This window comes from Manis javanica, chromosome 2 (assembly GCF_040802235.1).
Source record: "Manis javanica isolate MJ-LG chromosome 2, MJ_LKY, whole genome shotgun sequence".
NCBI lineage: Eukaryota > Metazoa > Chordata > Mammalia > Pholidota > Manidae > Manis > Manis javanica.
Window position 1 is genome coordinate 165,550,106 of NC_133157.1, and position 24,772 is coordinate 165,574,877.

The following is a 24,772-nucleotide window of genomic DNA, read 5'->3' on the forward strand; positions in this document are numbered from 1 at the left end:
ACCATAAAATAAAGAAGTAAATTAAACTACATTTTAAAAATAATTCTGTATATCAAATGACCCTTAGACAAAGTAAAAAGACAGACCTATTGTGGGGGAGTAATAGAGCTAGTATCCTATAGTTACTTTTTAGAAATTGTTAAAAAAAAAAAAAGACCAGTAACCCAACAGGTAAGCTGATTAAGTTAAACAATCAACAGAAAAGGCAAAGAAGTGATTATTAATGATATTTGAAGATGCTCAGTCTCATTCAGTATAAGAGAAAAGCCAATTAAAACCACTGAGAGAGAACTTTTTATCACTTCTCCAATCAATTAAACTACCAAGAGTTTAATAACATACCCTGTTGTCCCAACTATAGGAAAACAGGGAAATATACTCTTGGTCGGAGCTTAAATGGATAAAACACCTACAGAAGGCAATTTAGCAGTGTCTATCATAATTACAATTTCATCAGAAAAAATTCATATAATACAGTTGTACAAAGTTTCTCATCAAAATTATGAATTTGGAAAGGAGATCATTTAAGGATGCCTATAAGAGAACATTTAAAATAATATGGCATTTCCTCGAATTTAATTTGTTTATTTTTTAAAAAATGTTTTGAAACTGCTTTTTCTTTGTTTATAGCCTGAACCACCGAAGAAACCATCTAATTGGAGAAGAAAACATGAAGAATTCATTGCTACCATAAGAGCAGCTAAAGGCCTTGATCAGGCGCTTAAAGAGGGAGGCAAACTTCCTCCTCCTCCTCCACCTTCTTATGATCCTGGTATATGGAATAGTGTTGACAGAAATGTTCGTGTGGGAAGAAAACATTCATAGAATTTTTATAAATTTTGTATTTAAAGTTAATTTAGCATAATGGAACCTAATGAAGCATAAGCTTTAATTTTTCCCATAAAATGATGGTGATAATCTAGGCATTTAGGCTTACAATGACACAACAGTGTTGAACATAGAGATGCATTATCTTTTTATCAATACTTAAATATAAGCATTATGATATCTTAAAAACTACTATAGTAACTATTAAATCTTAGTATTATAGAAAATATTTTAATCATGTGCCCTGTTGATTGAAATGTATTGTTCAGTAAAATTCAGATAGTTAGGTTGTCTAGTTCTTTGATATCTTCTCATCTGCAAAGGAAAGAAAGTTGTAATATTGCTTCTAAAATATACAATTAATGTGGGGAAACCACCATATAGACAGACAGACATAAATTATGCACTAAATCCATATAATTCTATGTATCTTCCTGTGTGGGGAGTAAAGTTGCTTGTTTATTGTTACCAAAAGCAAGGCAAGCTGCTGGCAAACCCATATGAAATATTAAGATACTGAAATATTTGAAATAGCACAGTTGACATTTTGAGATTGGTTAGAAGAGTAGCCTAAAGAGGTAGTTATGTATATAACAAGATAGCTGCATTGAAATTGTGTTAGTATTCTAGGTGGGGATTTATTTCTTAGTAAAGAAAAGGTTATTTACAAAATATGAGTATGATCATTTTTAACCTTTTATTATAGAGGAGAGGTTGATAGAGGTTTCTACAAAAGACCAGATAGTGAATATCTTAGGCTTTGCAACCATTAGGTCCTTGTTGCAACTACTCAGCTCTGCCACTATTGCAAGAAATCAGCCACAGACAATATGTAAAAGAATGAGTGTGGCTTGATAAAACTTATTTATAATACTTAATTTATAAAAACAAGCAGCAGGCAGACTGGATTTGGCCAAGAGCCCCAAGTTTGCTAACCCCTCTTCAAATATTACTAACTTATATAATTCTATGAGTATTTCTGGGATGTTGTATCTGGGTTTGGGTCGCTTCTAATTCTAGCATAATTTTCCCCATGAAGTTGAATTTTCTATCTGCGTTGCAGGTATTTGTATATTGCATCTTACTGAACATAGCTCTATTTCTCATGTTTACGTAAGTCAGAGTGCCAGTTCTTCAGGATAATTTGGGTTTTAGAAATTTTTTAATCTCTTTAGTCTTGACAAAACAACTTCTTTATTAGTGATTTTAGACCTACTCCACTAGTTAGCAGAACAAATTTCTGAGCTTCAAATGAATGTAAATTCTCAAGAACAAACTCTCTCTCAAAAAGTAAACCGTTGAAATAAATTGATTGTTTTGACAGTGCCAAATTTCTGTTTTTGTGTCTTGGCATCTCATAGAGTTGAGATCTTCCATAATGCTACAAAATTTGGTTCTGTCTAGGTTAGTCTTGAGATATAATTTTAGAAGAAATTTAATTTGCAGTATACATTGCATTTTTGGAGTATATTTTATCTTAGAAACATTTGCTGTTTCTTAAATTTGAATTATGTTAATGAGATATATTTTTATCACTTCTTCCATCTGTTGAGACCTCTAAGAAAATTGTATCAAGTCAGTTAAACTATTTCTTGACAGTTTTTCTCTAATTGAAATAAAATATTTTAACAGATGAGTCCAAACTTTAAAATGTATTTTTAATGTAATGTGTTATTACTGCTTAACCTAGTCTAGTGTATAAAAAATGCTGTATATGATGAAACCACATGGTATTATAGAGACAGAAAAGAAATAACATTTTTCTTCTACTTACTCATTCTTTTGTGCCTAAAGATTTGTATTTTGGGTTCTTTTTCCCTCAAACTTGATTCTGAGCTGGGAGAAAATAGGAATTTATCATATACTACCAGACTTTTTTCTTTAACATCTTTACTAAGTTTAGATAAGTCTGGTTGGGTGGTTATAAGGAAATGAGCGTTTTTGTTTGTCCGATGTTATTACTTATGTTATGTGTCTTGAATTACTGTTCATAAGCACAATTTTTTGTTTTATTTCAGGTATTATTAATCTGTTTTTTTTTCTGTTTTAGATTATATTCAGTGTCCATATTGCCAGAGGAGATTTAATGAAAATGCAGCTGATAGACATATAAATTTCTGTAAAGAACAAGCAGCACGTATTAGTAATAAAGGCAAATTTTCTACTGAGAGCAAAGGAAAAGCAACATCTCGAACACAGGTGAAATGCTCAACTTAATCATTTCTCCAAATAAATGAGAAAATTACTCAATTTCACAGTTTTGGGATTATGCTTTACAGAACATGTAGAGTTTTCTCACCTGATTCAATTTATATATTACTGTTCAGAGATATAGTTAGAAATTGAGAACAGACAATTAAAATTATTAATTTGGAATGGATTTGAGTTAGTAGAGACTTGAAAGTATACAGAATTTTTAAAGGTGTTAGGAAAAAAATAAGAAATTTAGTTAAAAGTAAGTGAAGCATATTCAGGGGAAATCAGAAGGGTTAGAAGAATAAGAAAATGACAAATACAAATCCGTGTTTGAAAATCAAGTAAGTACTGAATGTTTCCATGTTATATATTAGTAATATACATGATGGAATGGAAGCCTGGAGTCAAGTCCAAACTGCTACTTTTGAACTTTTAGACAAATAACATTTTATGTATGTAAGCTTTTATTTATTCATCTGTGAAGTGATAATCTACATGATTATTTTGAGAAGCAAATGAAATGATATGAGATAGTACTTAGAGAACCATAAACCATATGAGGATTTTGTTACATGAAATTAATTTTTACTATAGTTTTTAAATATACCATTATACAAAAACTTTAATAATGTCATATTTAAGCAAATTTCATTTTTCACAAGTCTTCTATTTGTAAACAATTATTTTTAATACTGTAAATCTAGCAGTCAGTGAATAATCCATTTCTCTTGTTACTTATGAATAAAATGTTGGGTTAAAAGACTCCATTACAATTGGGGTCTCCTTAAGGTAATGATAAGCCTCTAATGAATTTTTGTCAATAGTATTGGAAATAGAGTATATCATTATTATCATCATCATTGTTTGGAAAGAACAGTGAAGAAATCGTTCTGAAGAATTTCCAAACAGTTGTCAAAGCATATCTTTTACTTAAAACAGACATGTTAATATGATTTTTATTTTAAGAATAGTCAATAGAACGAAGGAAATACAATAGAATGTAAATATTTCAACAAGCTGGTGCCAAAAGATTGGCAAATAAAAAATCCAGGTAGTTGATAGCTAACACACTAAATTGTATCAGTTCTGATTCCATGCATAGTCATATATATTTATTTCAGCCTAATCCCATATTTTCTCATTTCTGTTCATCAAAAAAATTTGAGTGTCCTTTTTGAACTACACACTGCACCAAGTACTGGGTCTGTAATAGTAAACTAAATAGAGTACTTTTTCTCATGATGCTTAAATACATCCTTATCATATTTAGCAACTGTAACTTGGCCTGATTAAAGTCCACTTTTTGACCCTGCTCTGATCAAAATAATATATAAATATAATGAAGATCTATTTCCTATAGGTACAAATAAGATCATTTAGATAAATTTTTGTTATTTTTCATTAAGATTTTTTTCAAATTCAGGCATGGTTGAGTTAAAGTAGACCCATGCCATGCCAGAAAAGCAAACCAAATATGTACTAAATTAAAACATCTGATATTTTCAAAGAACAGATAATACTGAAAGAGTCCATTTGTAACTTAGGTCCTCAAGTACTCTTTCATCACTTTTAGCTAAGTTTAGTTTCTTAAATGAGCTTAAGACAATGTACGTATTTTATGGTTTAGGAATTTTCAGTATTCCGATTATCATCCTATTTATTCTAAAATAATGTGGTTTTAAGTCTGGAAAGATGATGTTCAATTTCTAACAAACGTTTTTCTGATTATTAAAGGCATTCCTATTTTCTATGGAAAATCTGAAAAACATTTTTTAAAGTCATCACTATAGACAGTATTTTAAATATTATTCAGCCTCTTATTTTATACTTTTATTCTGACTCTTTTTTCATAATTTTTCCCAAATATTTTCTTGTAAATTATATACATAGAAAAAAAATGTAAAACATACACATGCATAGCCATAAGAAGGTTAAGAAATAGAGTATTATCAGTGTCAGAATAGCCTTCATTGCACTTTCACTCCCAGAATGTAATGTTCTCCCTCTTTGCCTTCTACCCTATGAAGTAGTCACTAACCTGATTTTACATATTTATAAATGAGTTTTTGCCTTCTTATTTACTATAGCTTTATAAATTTCAATATCTGATTATACTAGTTCTCCTACCTCCTATTTTTAAGGTTATTTTAACTTATTAATTTTTGTGTAGAATTGCACTGAATCAATTGGTATTGAGTTGACATCCTTATTGTATTAGGTTTTCCCACTCTTGATACTATCAATCAATCTTCCTAATTTTAGCCATTGTCAATGTATAATAGTGTATCATTTGTGGTTTTTATTTGCATTTCTTTGGAAACTAATACTGAACATAGTATGTTCCTACATTTATTAGGTTTTTAATATTTTTGGTAAGTTTTGATGATTTTTGTAATTTTCTAAGTAGAAATTCTTCACATCTTTTATTCGATTTATCCTTAAATACTTCATATTTTTATGCTATTATAAATGTAAACCTTTATTTCATTTTAAAAGTGTTACTAGCTTATAAAACTACAGTTGAGCTCAGTATTGATTTTTGTACCCAGCCAACTTGTTAAATTCTTTTTTTTAATAATTCATCTGTAGATATTTCTAATTTACATTTTTATTGCTTACTAGCTTGATGGCTTTGCAGTCAGAGACTATGATTTTAGACTTTTCAAATGTGTTGAAACTTGTGTGGTGGCTCAGCTTATGGTCCATTTTTAAAATGCTTATTGATTTTGGTTTTTCCCTTTACTATTGTACAAATTGTTTTTTTATGTTTCTATTCTTGTGCTTTTTCATATTTCCCACTTTATTTTGGGGGATGTTTTATTTTTATTTTTTGGTGATTCTTTTTAATTAAAAAATTATATTGAGGTATATACAATAAAATGCAGAAATCTTAATGTATAGTTTGATAAATTTGGACTTGTGTATACATTCATGTAACTATCACCCAGATCAAGATATCAAATGTTTTTATTCTTTTCCCCTCTTCACATATTATTGGAATTTTTTTCCTAGAAATTAAAACATGCACACTTACTTATCCAAGTTCAAATTTAGTCCAAGTTTAAAGTTAATCTGTTGTCTTTAATGTCATACCAGAGAAGGTATGAATATTAACCTCTTCCTGATGCATAGACTATTGTTGTGAATTTTAATTTTATCATCTCAGAACACTTTTCTTTATTTAGAAAGTTTCTTAATTTCTTTAGTTGGTTCTCTCTGTGCTTCTTTCTGCATTATGCTTCAGATATGTAACTCCCACTCACTAATTCTTTCTTCAGCTATTTCCAGTGTACTTGTAAACTTGTATTTGAGTTTTAAATCAACTTTTTAATTACAGTTTAGGTACAATAAATTACGCCTCTTTAAAGTATACACATCATTACAATAGCTTTCTTGTAGATTTCTTATGATTTTTCTATGTACACAATCATGTCACCTGTAAATAGGACAGTTTCAATACCTTCTCTCCCATCTGTGTGCTTTTTCTTTCTTTTTTATAATTTATTGCACTGGCAAGAAATTTTAGTTCAGTGTTGAGTAGAAGTGATGAGAGTAGACATCCTTGCCTTATTCCTGCTTAGGTGAAAAGCATTCAGTTTTTCACCGCCACTGAGTATGATGGTGCTGTGGATTTTCATCTGTGCCCTGTGTCAGACTTAGAAAGTTCTCTTCACTGGGGGCTTTTTTTTCTTTAATCAAGAAAGGGTTTTGAATTTTGTTAAATGCTCTTTATCTTTTTGAAATAACAGTTTTATCTTACTCTGTTAATATGTATTACATTTACTGATTTTCATATCAATACCAAACCCATTTTTGCTTCTATGGATAAATTCCATTTAATTATGAATTATTGCCTTTTTATATATTACTGAATTTGATATACCAAAATTTTGTTAATTCCATCTATGTGCATGAGAGAGACTGTTGTAGTACTCTGATATTTTTGGTTAGTCTCGACATCATGGTAATACTGACTTCATAATGGATTTACAATTTTTCCTCCTCCATTTTCTGATGGAGTTTTTGTAAATTATTTTGTACAATTTTATAGTATTAGTATAATTTCCTTTTGTATATATTAGCTAAAGTATACCACTGAACCCATCAAGCGTGGGTTTTCAATTCCTACATCATTTTCTTGAATAGATACAAAGCTGTTCAGATTTTCATTTATCTGTGGTAGCAGTTTTTGCAGTTTGCATCTTTCAAGTAATTTGTCTGTGTGTGATAGGATTTATTGATCTAATGGTATTAACCTTTTACTGCCTGTAGAATTTGTAGTAATACCCTCTTTTCATTCCTAATACTGGTATTTTATATTCTCTTTTTCTCCCCCTCCCTGATCAGTTTTTTTTTTTTAACTTGATCATTCTAGCTAATGGTCTGTCAATTTTATGACATCTTTTCAAAGAAAGAGTTTTTGGTTTCATTTCTCTAGCAGTGCTCTAACTGCATCTCAAAAATCTTAAAATGTTTATTATTACTATAATTCAGATCCAAATATTTTCTAATTTGTGATTTCTTCTTTTACTTAGAGTTTATTCAAATGTGACTCATTTACCTCCAGATACTTGGAGCTTTTCTAGATGTTTTATTGTTATTCTTTAATTCTGTTATGGTCTGAGAAAGTACTTGATAAGATTTTCATCTTTTTTCAGATTTTATTGCTGGCATGTGGCCATTTTTGGTGAATGTTCCATGGCATATGAAAAAAAAAAGGCATATTCTGCAGTTGGGTTTTATAAATGTGAGGTTAAGGTGACTGGAGTGTCATTCAGATCTTCTATGTTCTTACTGTCTTTCTGTTTGGATGTTTCAAAAATTACTGAAGAATATGTATTAAATTCTTCATCTATGATTGCAGCTTTTTCTCTAACTCATTAATTTTGGCCATCAAAATTTTCCTGCAAGTATTTTAAATTTCTCTTACTAACTGTATGTATATTTATAATTTATTGTATCTTCCCCATTTATTGATCACTTTATCACATGGAGTACCCCTTTTTTGTCTATGGCAACATTCCTCCTGTTGAACTGTATTTCATCTGATAATATGTAGCCATTTCAGCTTAATTGTGCTAATTTCCTTTCTATAACTTGAATTTTTGTTTTTCCATCTCCTGATGACAGGCTATAATTGTTTCTTCTTTGTTTTTAATCCAGTCTTACAACCTCAACCTCTTGGATGAAGTGTTCATGATTTTTACTTAATATAATTATTGTGTTTAGCTCTACTATGTTGCTGTTTTCAGTTTTGGTCCTTTTTTTATTCTTCTGGTACTTCCTTTCCTCTTTTGTCTTAATAGAAGACATTTTATTTTCTCTATCAGCTTTCTAGCTATAAGTCTTTGTATTTTTAAAAAATGGTTACTTTAGAAATAATAAAGTGCATCTTTAATTTATCCCAATCTATGAATATGTCCATAATACCTATCACCAATCTTAGTGCTATTGTTATATGTATGTAAATCTATAAACATTATAAACCATCAATACTCTTGATGTGTATTGTTATAGTGTTACACTTACTGCTTTAAAATTCTTTGTCTTTTAAAGAAATGAGAAGAAAATAAACATTTGTACATATATATATATACATATGTAAACTTTGTATTTTATATTTATTTACATATCATTTCCAGATCTCCTCATTCTTCTTATAAATTTCAGTTGCCATATTTTGTCATTTCCCTTCAGTCTGAAGAACTTTTCTCTAGCCTAATAGTACAGATCTGTTGGCAATGAATTCTGTTTTGCATTATCTGAAAAAATGCCTATATATTTACCTCATTTCTCTGTTGAGATTCCGTATCTGTTCATTTACTATTATTATATTTCCCATTTTTATTATAAATCCTTAACTACTAAATCTAACCCACCTGGTATCCCCAGTTTCTGTTATCTATTTTTGCTGAATGTGGGTCATACTCTCTTGTTTTCATTTTCTTTTCCTTACCTCCCTCTTCTTCCCTTTTCCCTTCCCTTTCCTGCATTTAAACCCAGAGTACACAGTTTGCAATTTTCCAGAACTGCATTTTGGATGGTTTCTGTTCTCTTAAAATACATATATTTTTAATCATCTTGTTTCAATTGTTACCTATAGGTGGGTTATACAGCTGCTTCACTCCTCCACCATTGAGTTTGTAATCTGTTAATATGTTTTTAATTTATTGAAATTGGCTATTTTTCTAATTTCCTAATTTTTTTTTGTATAGGTTCCAATTCCCTGTTGATATTTTCAGATATGTCTTTTAGTCCTTTAAATGCAGTAAGCCTAATTGTTTTATTTTATGTATCTGATAATTATACTACCATGTGACCTTTATGGATATATCCTTGCCATTTTTTTCTCATCCATGGTTCCTTGTATAGTTAACATCCATAATTATTGTTGACCATTATTGTCTTTAAGTTTAAGGTTATTCATGAGGATTATTCATGAGAAGTGCCTTCTTTAGGAGATTTGTACTTGTTTATTGTAGGTATCTACGAGTCTACCAGTCTGGAAGCACTTTAAATGCTTGGCTTTTGTTTGTTTGACCACCTAGTAATGAAATTTATACAGCAAATCCATGTGATTGCCAAACTATTGTTGCAATCCTGTATGGTGTTGGCTTGGCAGGCATTCAATGCTTTCCAAGTGATTTTCAGTGCTTTGTTGAGCATTTTTACTTTCTAGTTAAATGTTTGGTCCAAAGAATGCCGTCTACCATTTTATCAGAAATGAACGTCCTCCATGTTCTTTAAACTTTTTCCAATTTCAGTAAAAACTCTTTATAAATATAAATATTTTACTAAGGAAATTTATTAGATTTGTGATCTATATAAAAACAGGAAATAGTAAGCATCTAACAAACACATTCAATGAATGAAAGAAATATATATTGAATGTAACTATAAGAAAGATTTGTTCTGATCATTAAAATGGATTTATACAAAATTATTTATAACTGGAGTCATCCTGAAAGTCTTTATAATACTTGTAGAATTCAGCCATATGTTGTAGAATAGATAAAATACAGCTCAGTAAAGACAGATCAGGGGAATAGCAAGTTACTGAGAGGGAGGTGAATATATTTTAAATGAGGCATTCAGTGTAGTATGAGGATTCTGTAACGAAACTAACCTGACTAGATTGGGTTGAAAGTAATAGGAAATATCACAGGAGATAGAAAAGGCTTAGCTAGGTTCTGATAGCTCAGAAAAGCTTACCACTGAGTAAAACAGTGGAAGACCTAGTACAGAAGGGAAAAAAGCAAAGCACTTTTGAAAAGAATATTTTGCTTTCTTCTATTTGTAAGCCATTAACATTAACACTAATAATTTCTAATATATACATAAAATTCTTTAGTCTCCAGTATATAATGCTACCTGGGCCCTTCCTGTCTGTGCCTGGCCTAAAGACTTAACCTCATAAGATGTCATATGCTATGCCAGTATTCTTTGTTTATGCTAATAATTTTGCCCTTTTTTACCAGTTAGTACAGTATGAGTGGCTTACCAATCCTGTTTCTTGAGCCAGTTTTATTGAACCTATTTTTAATATACAACATGCCTGTGATATTTTGACAAATCTTTGTTAGGTTTTTTTTTCCTTATTCTTACCAGTTTTAAATTCTTTCCTAATGTCTTTTAAACCAGAAACACCTCTTAAGTTTTCAAAGAAGCAGTATCACTATATGGCTCATCTTCAAAGTCATCTTCTAGTCACTTGTTCATTTGACAGACAGATACTGAAGGTTCTAGTTGGAGTTTCTGCCATAATTGTGCCAAAAGTGTGGGGAGGGGAGGAGGGGGGCCTTATGTCAAGATTCATTTTCTTAAAAGATAACATACTGAATTTTGAAGTGTTATAATTTTTTATTTTAAAATTTGTGTTTATCCAGCAAATCTTAGTGTCATACATCTTAAATTTATACTGATTATTGATTATAAAGTATGATTTACTTTATGAAAATTAGGTTTAAAGCCAGTTTTTCACATAAAGTTTCAAGCAATCTAAGTAGTGCATAGGTTAATCACAAGTACACATGCAAGAACAGTAATCAACATGTAGTTGAAGGAGTGCCAGGCATGAGTCTTAATTTCTGTTCCATGAAGTTGGGGTGTAATCCTGGGCAAGTTCACTTCTTTAGATTGGAACAAGTGATTGATAAGATACTTTCATATCAGCACAGAGCAAAATTGGCTCAAATAAAAGACAGTAAAATTAAATTAATGGTGGCAACCCTCTAGAGAGTAGGAAAAAATTAAGCTAAAGTATCCTGTTTTTTCTCAACCCAGATTCCTTCATCTAACATGGTCTGGTGAGGATAGTGGCCAAGATTGGCTCTTTCTCTTCACATTTGGGAAATCCATAAAACTTGCTCAGATGGATATATAATCTTCTGAGGTTTTATCAGTAGGAAATATGGCTGTGTTATATATATAAAATATAAAACCGCACCCAGGAGCATGTAAAAATCTTGACCTATTAAAGCCACACCACCTTGAGTATCATTGGGGGTTTCTAAGTTTTTCTTTTAATACTTGTTTTGGATTTAAGATCTTAACATTGAATAAATATTTTCCATTTGACCTTTTTCTTCCCCCTGTGAACTGGGAAAAATTGCTCTTAGTTTATTTTAGCAGTGGAACATACAGTGAGCCAAACTTTTAGTACAGCAGTTTTAAGAGGGAACATATTTTGGGAAACCTCTCTGAGGTGATAAATTTTAACCTATACTTTCTCAATTTGGGTAATTCAGTAGCTAATAAAAAATCCCTCATTTAAGGAATGTGAGCTTTTGAAATATAGTTTACAATCCATAATCAAATGTGATGTTGATAAAATACTTTTTCACTTTTTCAGTATAAGCCACCTGCGCTTAAAAAATCAAATTCTCCTGGAACTACACCATCAGGATCTTCACGATTACCACAACCAAGTGGCACTAGCAAAACTGTTATAGGTAATGAGATCCATAAAATAACTTGACCTTTCTTTTTTTAAGCACTGTTGGTAGAGAAGGAAATGAAGATTCTTTTCTGTTCTGTATTATTACAATAGATTCATAATTAGGAAGAGAAGTGGAGAATAAGTAATTATTCCTGGGTAAAAATAACTTCCAATAGCTTCTACTTAGATATTTTATAGTCCTTTTTTCAGCTTAAATGTTTATCCTTGATGTTTTATTGATATATTACCTGTTCAGAATAGTCAACCAAGTTATTTTCTTGATCTTTAATCACAGTATTTTTCTGTCATTTATACCTATCTCTCTCTGCACTTGACAGTTGTCCTTAATAGACAAATGTTTAATGGTTGATAAGATACTAACTATTGAAGTGTATATTTATTTGTATGTAAATTGCAAAAAGAAATTAAGTACGCTGTATGTTCTTCCCTGGCAGTTTCATGTTGTAAAAAATGTTCTTAGTTGGTAACTTTATTTATTACCACAAAGATTTATTGCCATTAAAGCATTGTTTTCCTTGTCAGGTGCTCTGTTTTATGTGATTTTTCTTTTTCAGAGTGTCTGTCGCTAATACTAATACCTTTTTTATTATAAGGTGTGCCTTCGGGTAAAGTGTCTTCAGTTGGCAGCTCTTTGGGAAACAAACTTCAGACTTTATCTCCCTCCCATAAAGGGATTGCAGCTCCTTACATAGGGTAAGTCTACATTAAATTTAATTTATTAGTGATATATATATTTATATTTATATTTATATTTATATGTGATACATATATATATATGTGTGTGTGTGTGATACTAAGGTTTTTATTTTGTTTAGATAATTGGCCTTTTATTGACCTTCATTTTCCTTCTAAGTGCATTTGTCTTACATACTGCTGATGGGAGCACACACATTGCTGTTTAGGATCTAGATTACTATAACCATTTTGGAAAAAAATCTGGTGGTATTTATCAAGAACCTTAAAAACATTTGTATTTTCAACAGCAGCAGACTCACAGACTCCAAGAAGGGACTAGCGGTTACCAAAGGGAAGAGGTTGGAAGGGTGGGTGGGGAGGAGGGAGAAGGGGATTAAGGGGCATTATGATTAGCACACAAAATATAGGTAGGTCACAGGGAAGGCAGTACAGCACAGAGAAGACAAGTAGTGACTCTATAGCATCTTACTATGCTGATAGACAGTGACTGCAGTGGGGTGTCAGGAGGACTTGATAATATGGGTGAATGTTGTAACCACAGTGTTGCTCATGTGAAACCTTTATAAGTTGTATATCAATGATACCTTTAAAAAATCATATTTTCAATGGAATAATTTTACTTCTGGGAGTCTAAAGACATGGAAGATTTTTGTTAATTGCAATAATTTATTAAGCATTATGTAACAGGCACTGTGCTAGATATTTTACATATATTTTTATTAAAAACACCCACTGCTGTAGGATGAGAGAAGAGAGAAGCAAAGTAATTTGCTCAAAGTTACATAGCTATTAAGAGTTGGAAGCAGTATACACATTGGAGTCTTTTTCATTCTAAACTGGTTTCTTTTGATAAGTTTTATATAATGTAGAAAATAAAATAAAATCACCTAAATGCCTATCTAGCTTTGTTTGAATAGCAAATTTTGCAAATCTACAAAGGGATATTATTCAACCATAAAATATATAAATTTTAAAAAGATGATTCTGCTATAATAGAAAAATGTAGAATATAATGTCTATGTATACTTTGAAAAAACCTATAAAAATGTGTGGACAGCAATATGCTGAAATATTAATGGTGGGTGATTCTCTTATTTAATATTTTTAAAATAATTTTTATCTTTCTACAGTTTTATATACATGGCTTTAAATAAAGTAGCATAATTAAGCTTCCAACAATTATTTATTAATGTGGGAAAATTTGTTTATAACACTAGAGTTTTTAATAGTAGTTCCCCTATCCACTATAAACTTTCTCTTCCATTTTGATAATCAGAAAATTAAGGGGTTGTCACATGATCATTAGAATGAGTGTTTATGTCTGTATCTTTTCAGATACTACAAAAGTTTATTTAGGAAATATAGCACACATTATTTTCAGATACAGTTTATCACTTCAGTCTTTATGTAGCAAATATATACAAGGATATCTATCTAGTGAAAGTAACTGCCATTTGTTTCCTAATTTGGACTTTATAGAAAATGCAGGGCCTAAAAGGAGTTTAATTTTCATTGTAGAAAAAGAAAAAAAATAAACTACCAAGATCTCATTAGTTAAGTGTTTTTTCTTTTTCTTATGCTTTCAAAAAGAAGAGATAGTCTATCCTTAAGAAAGAGATAGGTTACCAGTAGAACAGGTGGTTGAAAAGTAAAAGGTTCTCATCTTCTGCTAAAAAAAAAATTCTTTTTTTTTGGCTTCTCCACTGAGTTTGACTCGTTGGATATTTAAAGTATAGACATAGCAATATGTGTTCAAAGTTTACAAAGCCTTTTTACTGTATCACAAAGAATTGCCTTCCATGTTAAATTAAATTCCATGTTTGTAGAGTAATTTACAGTTGAGTAATTTACAGTTGAGTATGCATTAAAAGCTGATTTTTTGTAGCCCCTCTCCTGTCATACTCATGATATTATCAGTTGGCAATATTAAGTTGTATTGACACCCTCTCCTATCCATAGGACATACAAACCTGGTTGGTAATGGAAAGGGGCACTGACTGAATTAGAAAACAGGCTCCTGATCCTACTGTGTTGATAAGTAGCTATGTAACTTGATGCATTTCTTTTCTCTGTCACACTTGCATAACATTCTGTGGCTCTGCTTAGACCCTGACAACAGATCTAAGAAAATCTGACCATTCATATGATCCCTAGGAGAAAATAGGGATTATACTAATACTCAAAGACTTTGAGCAAAGTAATTTTATAAGTTATACTCTGCTTGTAATGCAGATTTAAAATTTCTGGTTGTTCACATCATAGTAAACTGTCAACTATTTAAATCCCAGTTGTCTATTTTATGTACTATCCTTATGTGTTAGAAGAATGTTTTCAGTTATTGGAAAGAGAGCAGTAGTGTTTGCTTCTGGCCAATATATTACTATATTAACTAGAATATTACTAAGTCACTATTAAATAGAACCATTCATGGCTGTCTGTTTAGCAGCAAAGTTCATTTCTTTTTTTTATATTTATTGAGGTAATAGTTTGTCTTTTGTTCTTGCTAGATGGTAAGGTCTGTGATGGCAAAGCTCTGTGTCTGCCTTGCTCACAGATGTAACTTCAAAATGTAGTAAAATGCCTGGTATATACACAATAAGTTTTTGGTAAATAAATGAAAAAAATAATGAATTAATAGATTAAATCCCTCATTTGTCAACCTGGAGGCATATTATAGAATCATGGTCCTGGTATTTGTGGGATAATTGCAGTTTGTATGGCAACCATTATTTCTGTTAACACATATAATTCAGGATTGAGGAAGGGTGGAATTAAGACATCTGGGGAGTTATAGTGTTCAAGAAATTGAGCATCTTCTGAGATTTAGTGAAATGGTGTCATTTCAGTGACTCGGGATTATTTAATGCTTGGTGTATATAACCTTCTTGTGGTCAGTTTAATTATGCATACCAGTGATCTCTAATATTTAGCACATTTGAGTCATATCACAGAAAAATGTATCATTTTACTTGGAAATATTCATATGTATGCTTATCAACTTCTAAACAACTCATGAGTCAACCTGTTTTAATGGATTTTTTTTAAGCAAAATATAACCATAGTGGAAGGATTTTCCCTTTTTCTAAAAGATGATTATTTTTAATCCTAGGACATTTAGAAGTATGATGAAACACAGTCTTTAAGTAAATATTGCCACATTTGATTGTATCACTAAGTTTACATAGTCATGCCTTGATAATTGTGTTTTTATAATGGTTAATTACCAGCTTAAGTGGTTATTTCAGCTGATAATTTTTAATAGCTAAAATAACAAGTTTCAGATTTAGTTCTGTTTAGTTACTGAAAAACAGACATTTACTTTGGAGATAGGCTATAATAGATGTGTTAAAACTAAAGCAACATAATGCATGTAAGGAGTATTTCTGAATAAAAAGGTTGAATTTGGTTTCTCATCCCTTAATAATATTAGCAAAAGTAAGAAATAAATGTCTAGTTTTTAAAGTATATTTTTATATGAGGGCAAACAGGCTTTTCTCATAAGCCAATCTTTTGATGTGTATGAACTGAGTTGGTGTGGAGCATTATTTAGATTTTTATGTTTCTTTGTCTTCTATTATTGATCTAGAAATGCCTGAAACAACCTACAATTGCAAAGTTTGGCTTCTTAGTGGATAACAATGATTGAGGCTATTCAACTAGGGAAGCTAACATTGCCATGGAATTGAGATACTAAATTATCTGTATAGGATTGATGAGTTTAGGATCATAAGTGGAAGTATGACACATTTTAAAACTTTGAATACCTTATAACATTATAACTATGGAGATCTACAAAGTTATAAAATACCACCTGGTAAATTTTTTCCCAATATTATTTCATAGTCATCTTTTTATTATATCCACATTCCTTGCTACAGTCTTACAAGACTAAGTAGTTTATTGCCTAATGAATTCACTCTCATGGTATCAACAGTATACAAGGACCTTACCTAGGTTAAAGTTTATTTTGAATTAGAAATAGGTTGCTATTTCTGCAAATATTTATTACAGTGAATTCCTATTTAGCTATTACTATTGCGAAAGCCTGCCAAAGTACTATTCCTTTTTAGTTATACTATTCATATTATAGTAGTTATATGCAACTATAGGTAGTATAAATTTAAAAGTCTTGGTCAAAATAGAATAGTTTATCACCTATAGAAGTGTGTTAGCTTGACAAAAGTAATGTATTTTTGTCTGGGATCACAGGGTAATGTAGTCATATTTCTGATACCATTTCATATATGGTAAAATTTAAAACATCATTGAAATCTACCTTTGATTAAGATCTTCAAGATCTTAAAATACTAGCTTCTGCCTATATGGAATATTGATACTTTAAAGAAGGTGACCTTTTTGAACTATGGCACAAGGGGCAAATCCTGTAGTAGAGAGAGTTTTCCTGGTTCCTATACTCATTTTATTCCCTTCCTTAAGTCAGTTATTAATGATTTGCATGACCAAGAAAGACAGAAGAAACATCAAAGAGCAACCATCTGGGTTGAAGCCTTTAAATTCCTTTTGAAAATGTCACTCTGCTTTTGCAAAGATCTAGTTTCTTTCCAAATATTCCTTTATTTTGTGCTTTGATTTATCTTTAGTGCTACTGAACTCTGAGAGACAAAAAAGAAGGGATTTGATAGAAAAGGGGATGTGAGCAAGGAAGCGTTCATGTTCAACAAAATAAGTATGAAGAATGTACATAGGAAGTGGTCTGTTGTACCTTACAATCTAGGTTAGTTTAGGGACAGATTTAAATATGTGAAAGGTCTTTCATATATTAATAATTCTAAAATTTAATTATCCCAACATTGAATATTGTGTGGTATTTAAAAATGTTTATATAATCATTTTGTATATAGAAATATATTTAAATATATAAATGTATATAAATACATTCACATAAACATTTAATTTATAAAAATTACATGAAATAAATGTGTATATATTACACTTTTATATATTATATAATCTTGATTACATTATTGCGGTTCACAAATTTTGTTTATATATAGTTGTACCTTGGGAACAACATAGCATAACAGTAATAAACTATACTTGAAAATAAATTTAAATGATTCGAACTTAAGGATAGCATTTACTAACATTAAGTTAAAGTAACATTTGAATTGAACATTTGAAACCACAAATACATAGGGAGGTAGAAAGATGAATTGAGTTGAATTTTACAACATATATGGTGCAATAAAATAAATCATTGGAACCTGGCCTTTCAGTTAGGTTTTAAAAATCTGAAAGTACTGGCAGTTCTCATATATGGAAAATATGTAATATTCCCATTAGATAGTTACCTTTAGATTTTTATTAGATTTTACACATCTCCTTTCTCAAATTGAATTTTTTTGCATCATATGTAAAATTTAAGTCATTCTTACCACGAGAGGAAGGCATTTTAAAATGTAGTTTAAAATTTTCTTGATTTTAATTTCAGTAACTTTTTTTTTCTGAGAAAGAAAACAAGATCTTTTATTCTTTATTCCAAATTCACAGATACCTTTGTAAGGTAGCCACTGTTTGTAACAATAATGTTTTCATAAATGTTAAGCAATTCAAAGAAAAATCTGATTTATTAACTAACATTCTATATGGGTGACATTTCCAGTAATTTTTCACAAATAAAACCTACCAAACTTTAATCTCAAACATTTTGGAAATTATGTACAATCTATGTATTGAGTGAAAGCGTTTTTGTTTAAAGCTTCAAAATGTTTAAATAATGTGATGTAAACATTACCTCATATAAGCACCCCCCCCTCTGTGAAGTAATTAATATCAATTTTTACAAGAAAATACCTGCTAGATAAAGGATTCTGAAAGAACATAGAAGTGGATAAAATGGGTCCTGCCTTAAAGACCCTTAAAATGTATGGAAATGAACAGATTTCATTTTAGACACTAAATACCTTAAGAACAAGCATCAGGTCTGTCTTATTTACCACGATAGCCCCAGAATATAACACAGTGCCTCATACATAGCAGGTGCTCAGTATTTATAGAGTCAGTGATAAGTGGAAAACTGAGTGAGCAAACAAGCATCCCTTAAAAGGAGTATACTTTAAGTTAGAAAGCAGTGATGTTATTCAGTAGTCATTCAAGGTGGTTCTCCTAATTTTCCAATTAATTTTCCCTACTCCCTACTATGAATGGATATTGGTTGGGCAAAGTATATATGATTCGGTTATTTAGTTGACATAAAACAGTGAAATCTCTATATACCTGCAGTTTCTCCTATCCTATTACAAAGATAATTTATACTTTTGGTTTAAAAACAATAGGAAGCTCCACATGGCATGGCTACTCATCATTTTTACATGTGATTTCTCAGAATTGCCATCCATGTTTTTTCATGTAGGATCATGTTTTACATTTCTCTGGATAAATTTCAGAAAGAGTAATTATTTGTAGAAAGTCAGATGGAGTAAAGATTAGATATGATTTGATATTTGGAATTTTAAAATGCAGGAGGAATCATAAAATAATGAAGAAGGAAAAAAAGGTCCTATGAAGTCAGAGAAGGGGGAAAATTATATTCTTTGTGATCCCCATTAAGAACAAGCATCAGATATGTCTTACCAGAATAAGAGCTTTTATTTCACTTAACTTCTAGCTTCATGAATTTTATTTGAACTAGTTGTCCTTCTTAAGCTTCTTCACTGATTCCACTGCTCTGCTATGTATAAATGTAGCATTTATTTGGATGTTCATCAAAACTGGCAGGATGGCATAGTCAGAGTTTTCATATCTAATATTGACAGTATATAAATTATCTGAGGATTCTTTTTTGATATTAATCCTTCTCCTGGAAGCCAGGTAATTAAGAGGTTGGGCATAGATTTCTGATGACTCAGAGTAATGTCTTTTTTAAATTTTATATAAAGAAACAAATAGTAGCAATCTCCTTATGGGTACACCTTTATATATTTTAATAGTAAGATGGACAAGTTAGGCCCTCCACTTCGAACTGGAAGACATGTGCAAAGGTTGTATGACAGTGATACAAAATCAGACAGTGCCATCAAAAGACATGAGTTATTACCCATTTACAAGTAAGTATTTGTAATTTAGTTTGGTTAATATTTTTCAGATATATCCTTAAAGGCTTTATATAAAAGAATACTATAAACTTGTACATTACTTTAAAAATCTAATTTTAATCATTTTTAAGCCAAGAAGTGCTAAGTAATCTTCTAGGAGTTAAAACTTTGCTTTTTGGTGAACATTTCTATTGTCTTAAATAAAACTCTTGTAGAGCATATATTTTGTTCCATTAAGTTTTAATTTTAGAGCGTTGCAATAGCAGTCACCTTCAATAATTGTTATTTTTATGAAGGTTTTTTTTTGTTGTGGTCAGGAGGAACAGATTTTTAAAAGAAGACTATAGGGAATACTGTGCCATATATATTACATAATACTGCTAGATTACCTTAGCAGAAGATAAATTATTATAAAAAGGCAGAAGAAAAGAGATTTTAGAAAATATTCAATCCAGGAGCCTCAGTCTTTTTGTCAGATGGTTTTAAATTCCACATAACAGGGGAAAGATGTGACACTGGTCAGTCCACTCTCTGTACTGGCCTTGCAAACTGAGAAGAGGCGAGAGTGGTGGTGGCAGTCATCTTGGAACTCTTCCATGTAAGTCTTCAAGGTTCACTCGTTTGGACCCCTATATCAAGCATAGTTCTCTCATTTTAAAATGATGAAATTAGGGCCAATATATTACTTAAGTTAAAAATAGATTATTAGACAGATTGAGTTAACTTTTAAACCAAGGCCTATTATAACATTCTCTTACCCTGTATAAAATGTAATAATATATTTAACTAGATATATAATAAAATAAAGATGGAAGAAGTATGTAAGATATTAGCAGAAGCCATGTGTCATTTTTAATAAGAGATAAATCCTAGAAGGAAGAACTTGTGCCCTGAGCCATTTTTCTTTGTACTAGTGCTGCTGTCTGTATCCTCTGAACAGATCTTAAAGAAATACTGACTAGCAGTAAGGTAGATTAAATGCAATTCCAAAAGTAAAACGTTTTTATTTATTGCTTGAACTACAGCAGGCAGATTGCAGATACACATAAGGGATGGACTTTTCTGACTCTGGCAAAGAAAAACAGTGTTGACCATGTGACCGGCCACGTGCTTTAAGGACTGAACAGGACAGTTCTTCCCAGTCTCTTAAGAGTTGTTCTTGACATTCAGATTCCACTTCTTAGAAGATGTTACCATTAAATACATGATAGGCATTTAATAATGGTGACTATTGTTAATAATCTTATATTTTCCTCTAATTTTAAATTATTTTCTAATTATTTAAACAACTTAATTGATATGGTGGTGAAGTTGTGTGCATATATGCATGGGTGTTTGTATTGTCTGTGTATTACATGTATATACATGTATATATTATTTAAAGGTGATAGAATTTCTAACAAAACTTCATTCTAAAGCAAAACAAAAACCTGTCCTTTGTACTCCTCTTATAACTCTCACTGGAGAAATTGCCATTCTTTGGCAATTTTTTTTTTTTTTTTAGTGATTGAATTCCTAAAAAGGTACTGTAGCAGTTCTGCAACATCCCTAGTGGGGCTCCATAAAGTAGAGTAGGATACACCTCATTAATGGACTTGGGGTGACCATTAGAAGGTCATTTGAAGAGGTCCATGACAACCCACCTATGCACCAAGGTGATTCATTACTTGTTGAAATTTAGAAATAAGTTAAAGTAACTATTCAAAGCAGCCTGTCTTTGAATGACAACATTGAATATTGAACATAACATTTGTAATATGACCCACTTAAAATCAAGTTAAAATACTCTGGCCATGTAGTAACTTACTTAATCTCTCTGAATATGAATTTCTTCAATTTTAAAGTGGAAATAATATCTTCTGAACTTTTTGTGAAGATTAAACTAAATGAGGTGTGTATAGTACCTAGCATCGCATTTGGCAGGTAGGAAGTATTTAAAAAATAGTAGATGTTGTTCCTGCCTGTGTGTATTTTGTAAGTAGCTGTTTAAAATTTTAGGAGTCTGTCTTCCTCTACTTTGCATTATAAATAGTAGAAGGGAAGAATTTCAACCAAAGTTTGAGAACTTTTGATCCTAAGAAATTGTAAAAAGTGCTCTGCTTATTCATATAATACAACATTGCTTATCTCAAATGAAAAGATATGACTAAATCTCTAAAGGGGATGAGGAAACTAACCCCTTATTGAACATATGACCCCCGGTTCTGCGACATACTGGCTGCGTCACCTTGGGTACATAACTTACCCGTGCTTTACCCCAGTTGCCTCATTTGTAAAATAGGCTTATTAATTCTACCTACTGCGCTTATGAAGAGTAAATAGAACTTTATATATGAAGGCAGTTAGAAATGTGACTACACCAAATATAGTAAGCACCATTATATAAATGTTTATATAAATTTCAATTTATATCTCAAAACTTTATATAAGTGATAATAGTCACATTTTATAAGTGAGGCAGTTTGGACTCAGGTTGGCTACTACCACAGAGTTGGTCAATAGCAGTTGGGATTTTCACCATAGCCTTCTAATCTCTCTTTGATTCCTGAAGTTTCCTAAAGCAAATTCATGAACAGCCACAATTCCTCCTCTGCTTACACCAGATAGCCCAGGCCATACTTGGTGAAATTTAATTTTTAAATGGAAAATTATATTGACCCATTTTTTTAGTTGCTGTTTCCAAGAACAAACTTTCATAAATTGAATATTATGTTCTTAAAGTGGTTAGCTAATGTGTTGTTTTTTTAAACCACATCTCATATGCTTAACATATTAGTCAGCAGTTGTTCATCGGCATTTAACAAAACATACCTGTATTTTGAGGGAACTATAAACTTTCAAAAACTTGAAGCCTTTCAGAATGATTAACTTATAAATTTCATGTATCGCGAATATACATACTTTAATTGATTTTATGTACCATCAGGCTAATGTTAGTAAATGCAAAACACTTTGCTTTATCCTTATTTTTAATTACTGTTTTCAGATTAAAAATAATTTCTTGGATTTTAATCTTTTGAATTTACCTCTCTACGGCTTCTAATTATATTTCTAATGCAAATAAGCAATTTCAGAAACAAATGCTTGCTATTCAGTATTTTTTCATTATATCATCTCTTTCTTCTAGAGCTAACATCAAACCTCGAAATACCACACCCCCTAGTTTGGCACGAAATCCTGCCTCAAGTGTGCCTACAAGCAAAAGAAAAACATATACTGAAAGCTACATAGCCAGGTATGTTTAGCTCTGATATTTAATAACTAAAATAAAAATGAATATATGTAGTTTTCCAAAGACCATATACAAAACTATGTATCAGACTATTTATAGAAAATCTAATTTCCTTTGCTGTATGACTTAATCTGTCTTCTAAGTTGTATACTAAAGAAGTTGTTCTGACATAATGTTTTCCTGTATTGTTGCAAATGCTCAAGGACAATTTGTTCACTTCCATTGGATTCGTTTATGTTTTTATGTCTTAATTTTAATAGCAACATGGTTATTTTACCTCACTAATGATGTAATAGGCCCCTTAAACTGGTATTTTCAGCAGATTTTAATACATTTAAACTCCCAGCTGAGGTTTTGATTATCCATGTGTTATCCATTCACTCTGTTTTTAAGCATGTAATGAAACCATCCCAATTTTAAATGTTTTTAAATATATATCCCGACTTATGCCAGAAAATTTTAAAGCAAGTTATAGAAATCTACAAAGTACAGTGAGACAGAATATTTTTTAAATGAAAGAAGAATAGGAAAAGAAAAAATATGAATTGAAAGATGCAATGAAAAAAGGATTTCTATGATTTCTGTTGTATGAGTGTATATATTCTTGATTTTTGCTATAAATATATACAGCCATCCATTTTTCAGATTTAATCGAGGGATTAATTTTCAGGTTTACTACATAGATTCCAAGATACTAGCTTTCAATCCTGGTTTTCTTTCATAAAGAAGCATCTGTGGAGCTTTCTGAAAAATGAACATGTCCAGGTCCCTTCCAGAGATTTTGATCTCTTTGGTTTGAAAAGTGGTATCTGGCCATTGCCATTTAGGAAGTTTTGAGAGTGATGCTTATGTATAACAAGGGATAAGAACCATAGAATAATAGGTGAGTTGCTGTCTTTCCAAATAGAGCCTTGAATAAATAGTTTGTCTCAGTTGAAGTTTGATACATGTTACACATCAAGAAGTGAGTTGATGTTTCTTGAAGTCCTAGAGTATGGCTGTACTATGTTGTATGTGTGTGGAGCCATGTGTTTTGAATCAATACTGTATATAGGATTAACATTCTCTTATCAAAGGGAAAACTTAAATACATCTACTTAAATAAAAGGATCACCTTATTTTTCCAAAGAAGTAGACAAAAGAAGTGCCAGTAGGCAAGGGCAAAAAAAATCACATTAAGAAAATAAGTTCAGATATTTCTTTAGTTTTCTTTCTTTTTAAATGGTTGATAGGTGATGGGAAGCACTGAGCCTTGGTCACTTAGATTACCCTTAACACCCTATTCCCCCATCCCAGTTAGAAATAATTATAACCAGAACAGATGAATAAATCTCAGAGATTTCATTTTCTGGAAGTAGAGTAGACTACATTTTCTCCCACGTAAGACATCTAGAAATGCTATATAAAATAGAACACGTATCATTTTGATTGTATAGCTTAGCATTAAGAAAAGGGAAACTTCCACAGGACAAAAACATAAAGGAAACTAGAGGTTAAATTAGTCATTTAACCCTGAACTGCAGCTGCATTTGAGGATTTGACTGATCTTCATTACATAGAGGCATGGGTGTTAATGACATTGTGGGAGAGAGGAGTTGATTTCTTGGACTTGTAGGAAGTGGAGTGTTAGACACTCAATTTACCTACTCTTCCCACACCCTCCGCCCATGTGTCTTGCTATAAGCCAGCACTCTTGCATGTTCACCAAGGAGTCACTTTAGGCTCAGCTAGAGGTAATCAAATGACAATATGTTACATTTGGCATTGGAATTACTTACAGAAAATTTGGAATGATATTAGGGCAGC

At 31.0% G+C, this 24,772-nt stretch overlaps 1 protein-coding gene across 2 annotated transcripts in view; it reads left to right on the forward strand.

The window, feature by feature from the left end:
- Window positions 1-24,772, forward strand: part of ZC2HC1A (zinc finger C2HC-type containing 1A) — a 52,447-nt gene that overhangs the window by 19,627 nt on the left and 8,048 nt on the right. The window contains exons 4-9 of one of the 2 annotated variants that reach the window (XM_073229741.1): window positions 631-772; window positions 2,879-3,027; window positions 11,876-11,975; window positions 12,577-12,676; window positions 19,630-19,746; window positions 22,862-22,969. In XM_073229741.1, coding sequence (XP_073085842.1) covers window positions 631-772; window positions 2,879-3,027; window positions 11,876-11,975; window positions 12,577-12,676; window positions 19,630-19,746; window positions 22,862-22,969 — 716 coding nt within the window. The remainder of the gene's footprint in view (window positions 1-630; window positions 773-2,878; window positions 3,028-11,875; window positions 11,976-12,576; window positions 12,677-19,629; window positions 19,747-22,861; window positions 22,970-24,772) is intronic. The other variant, XM_073229742.1, reaches the window with a different exon arrangement.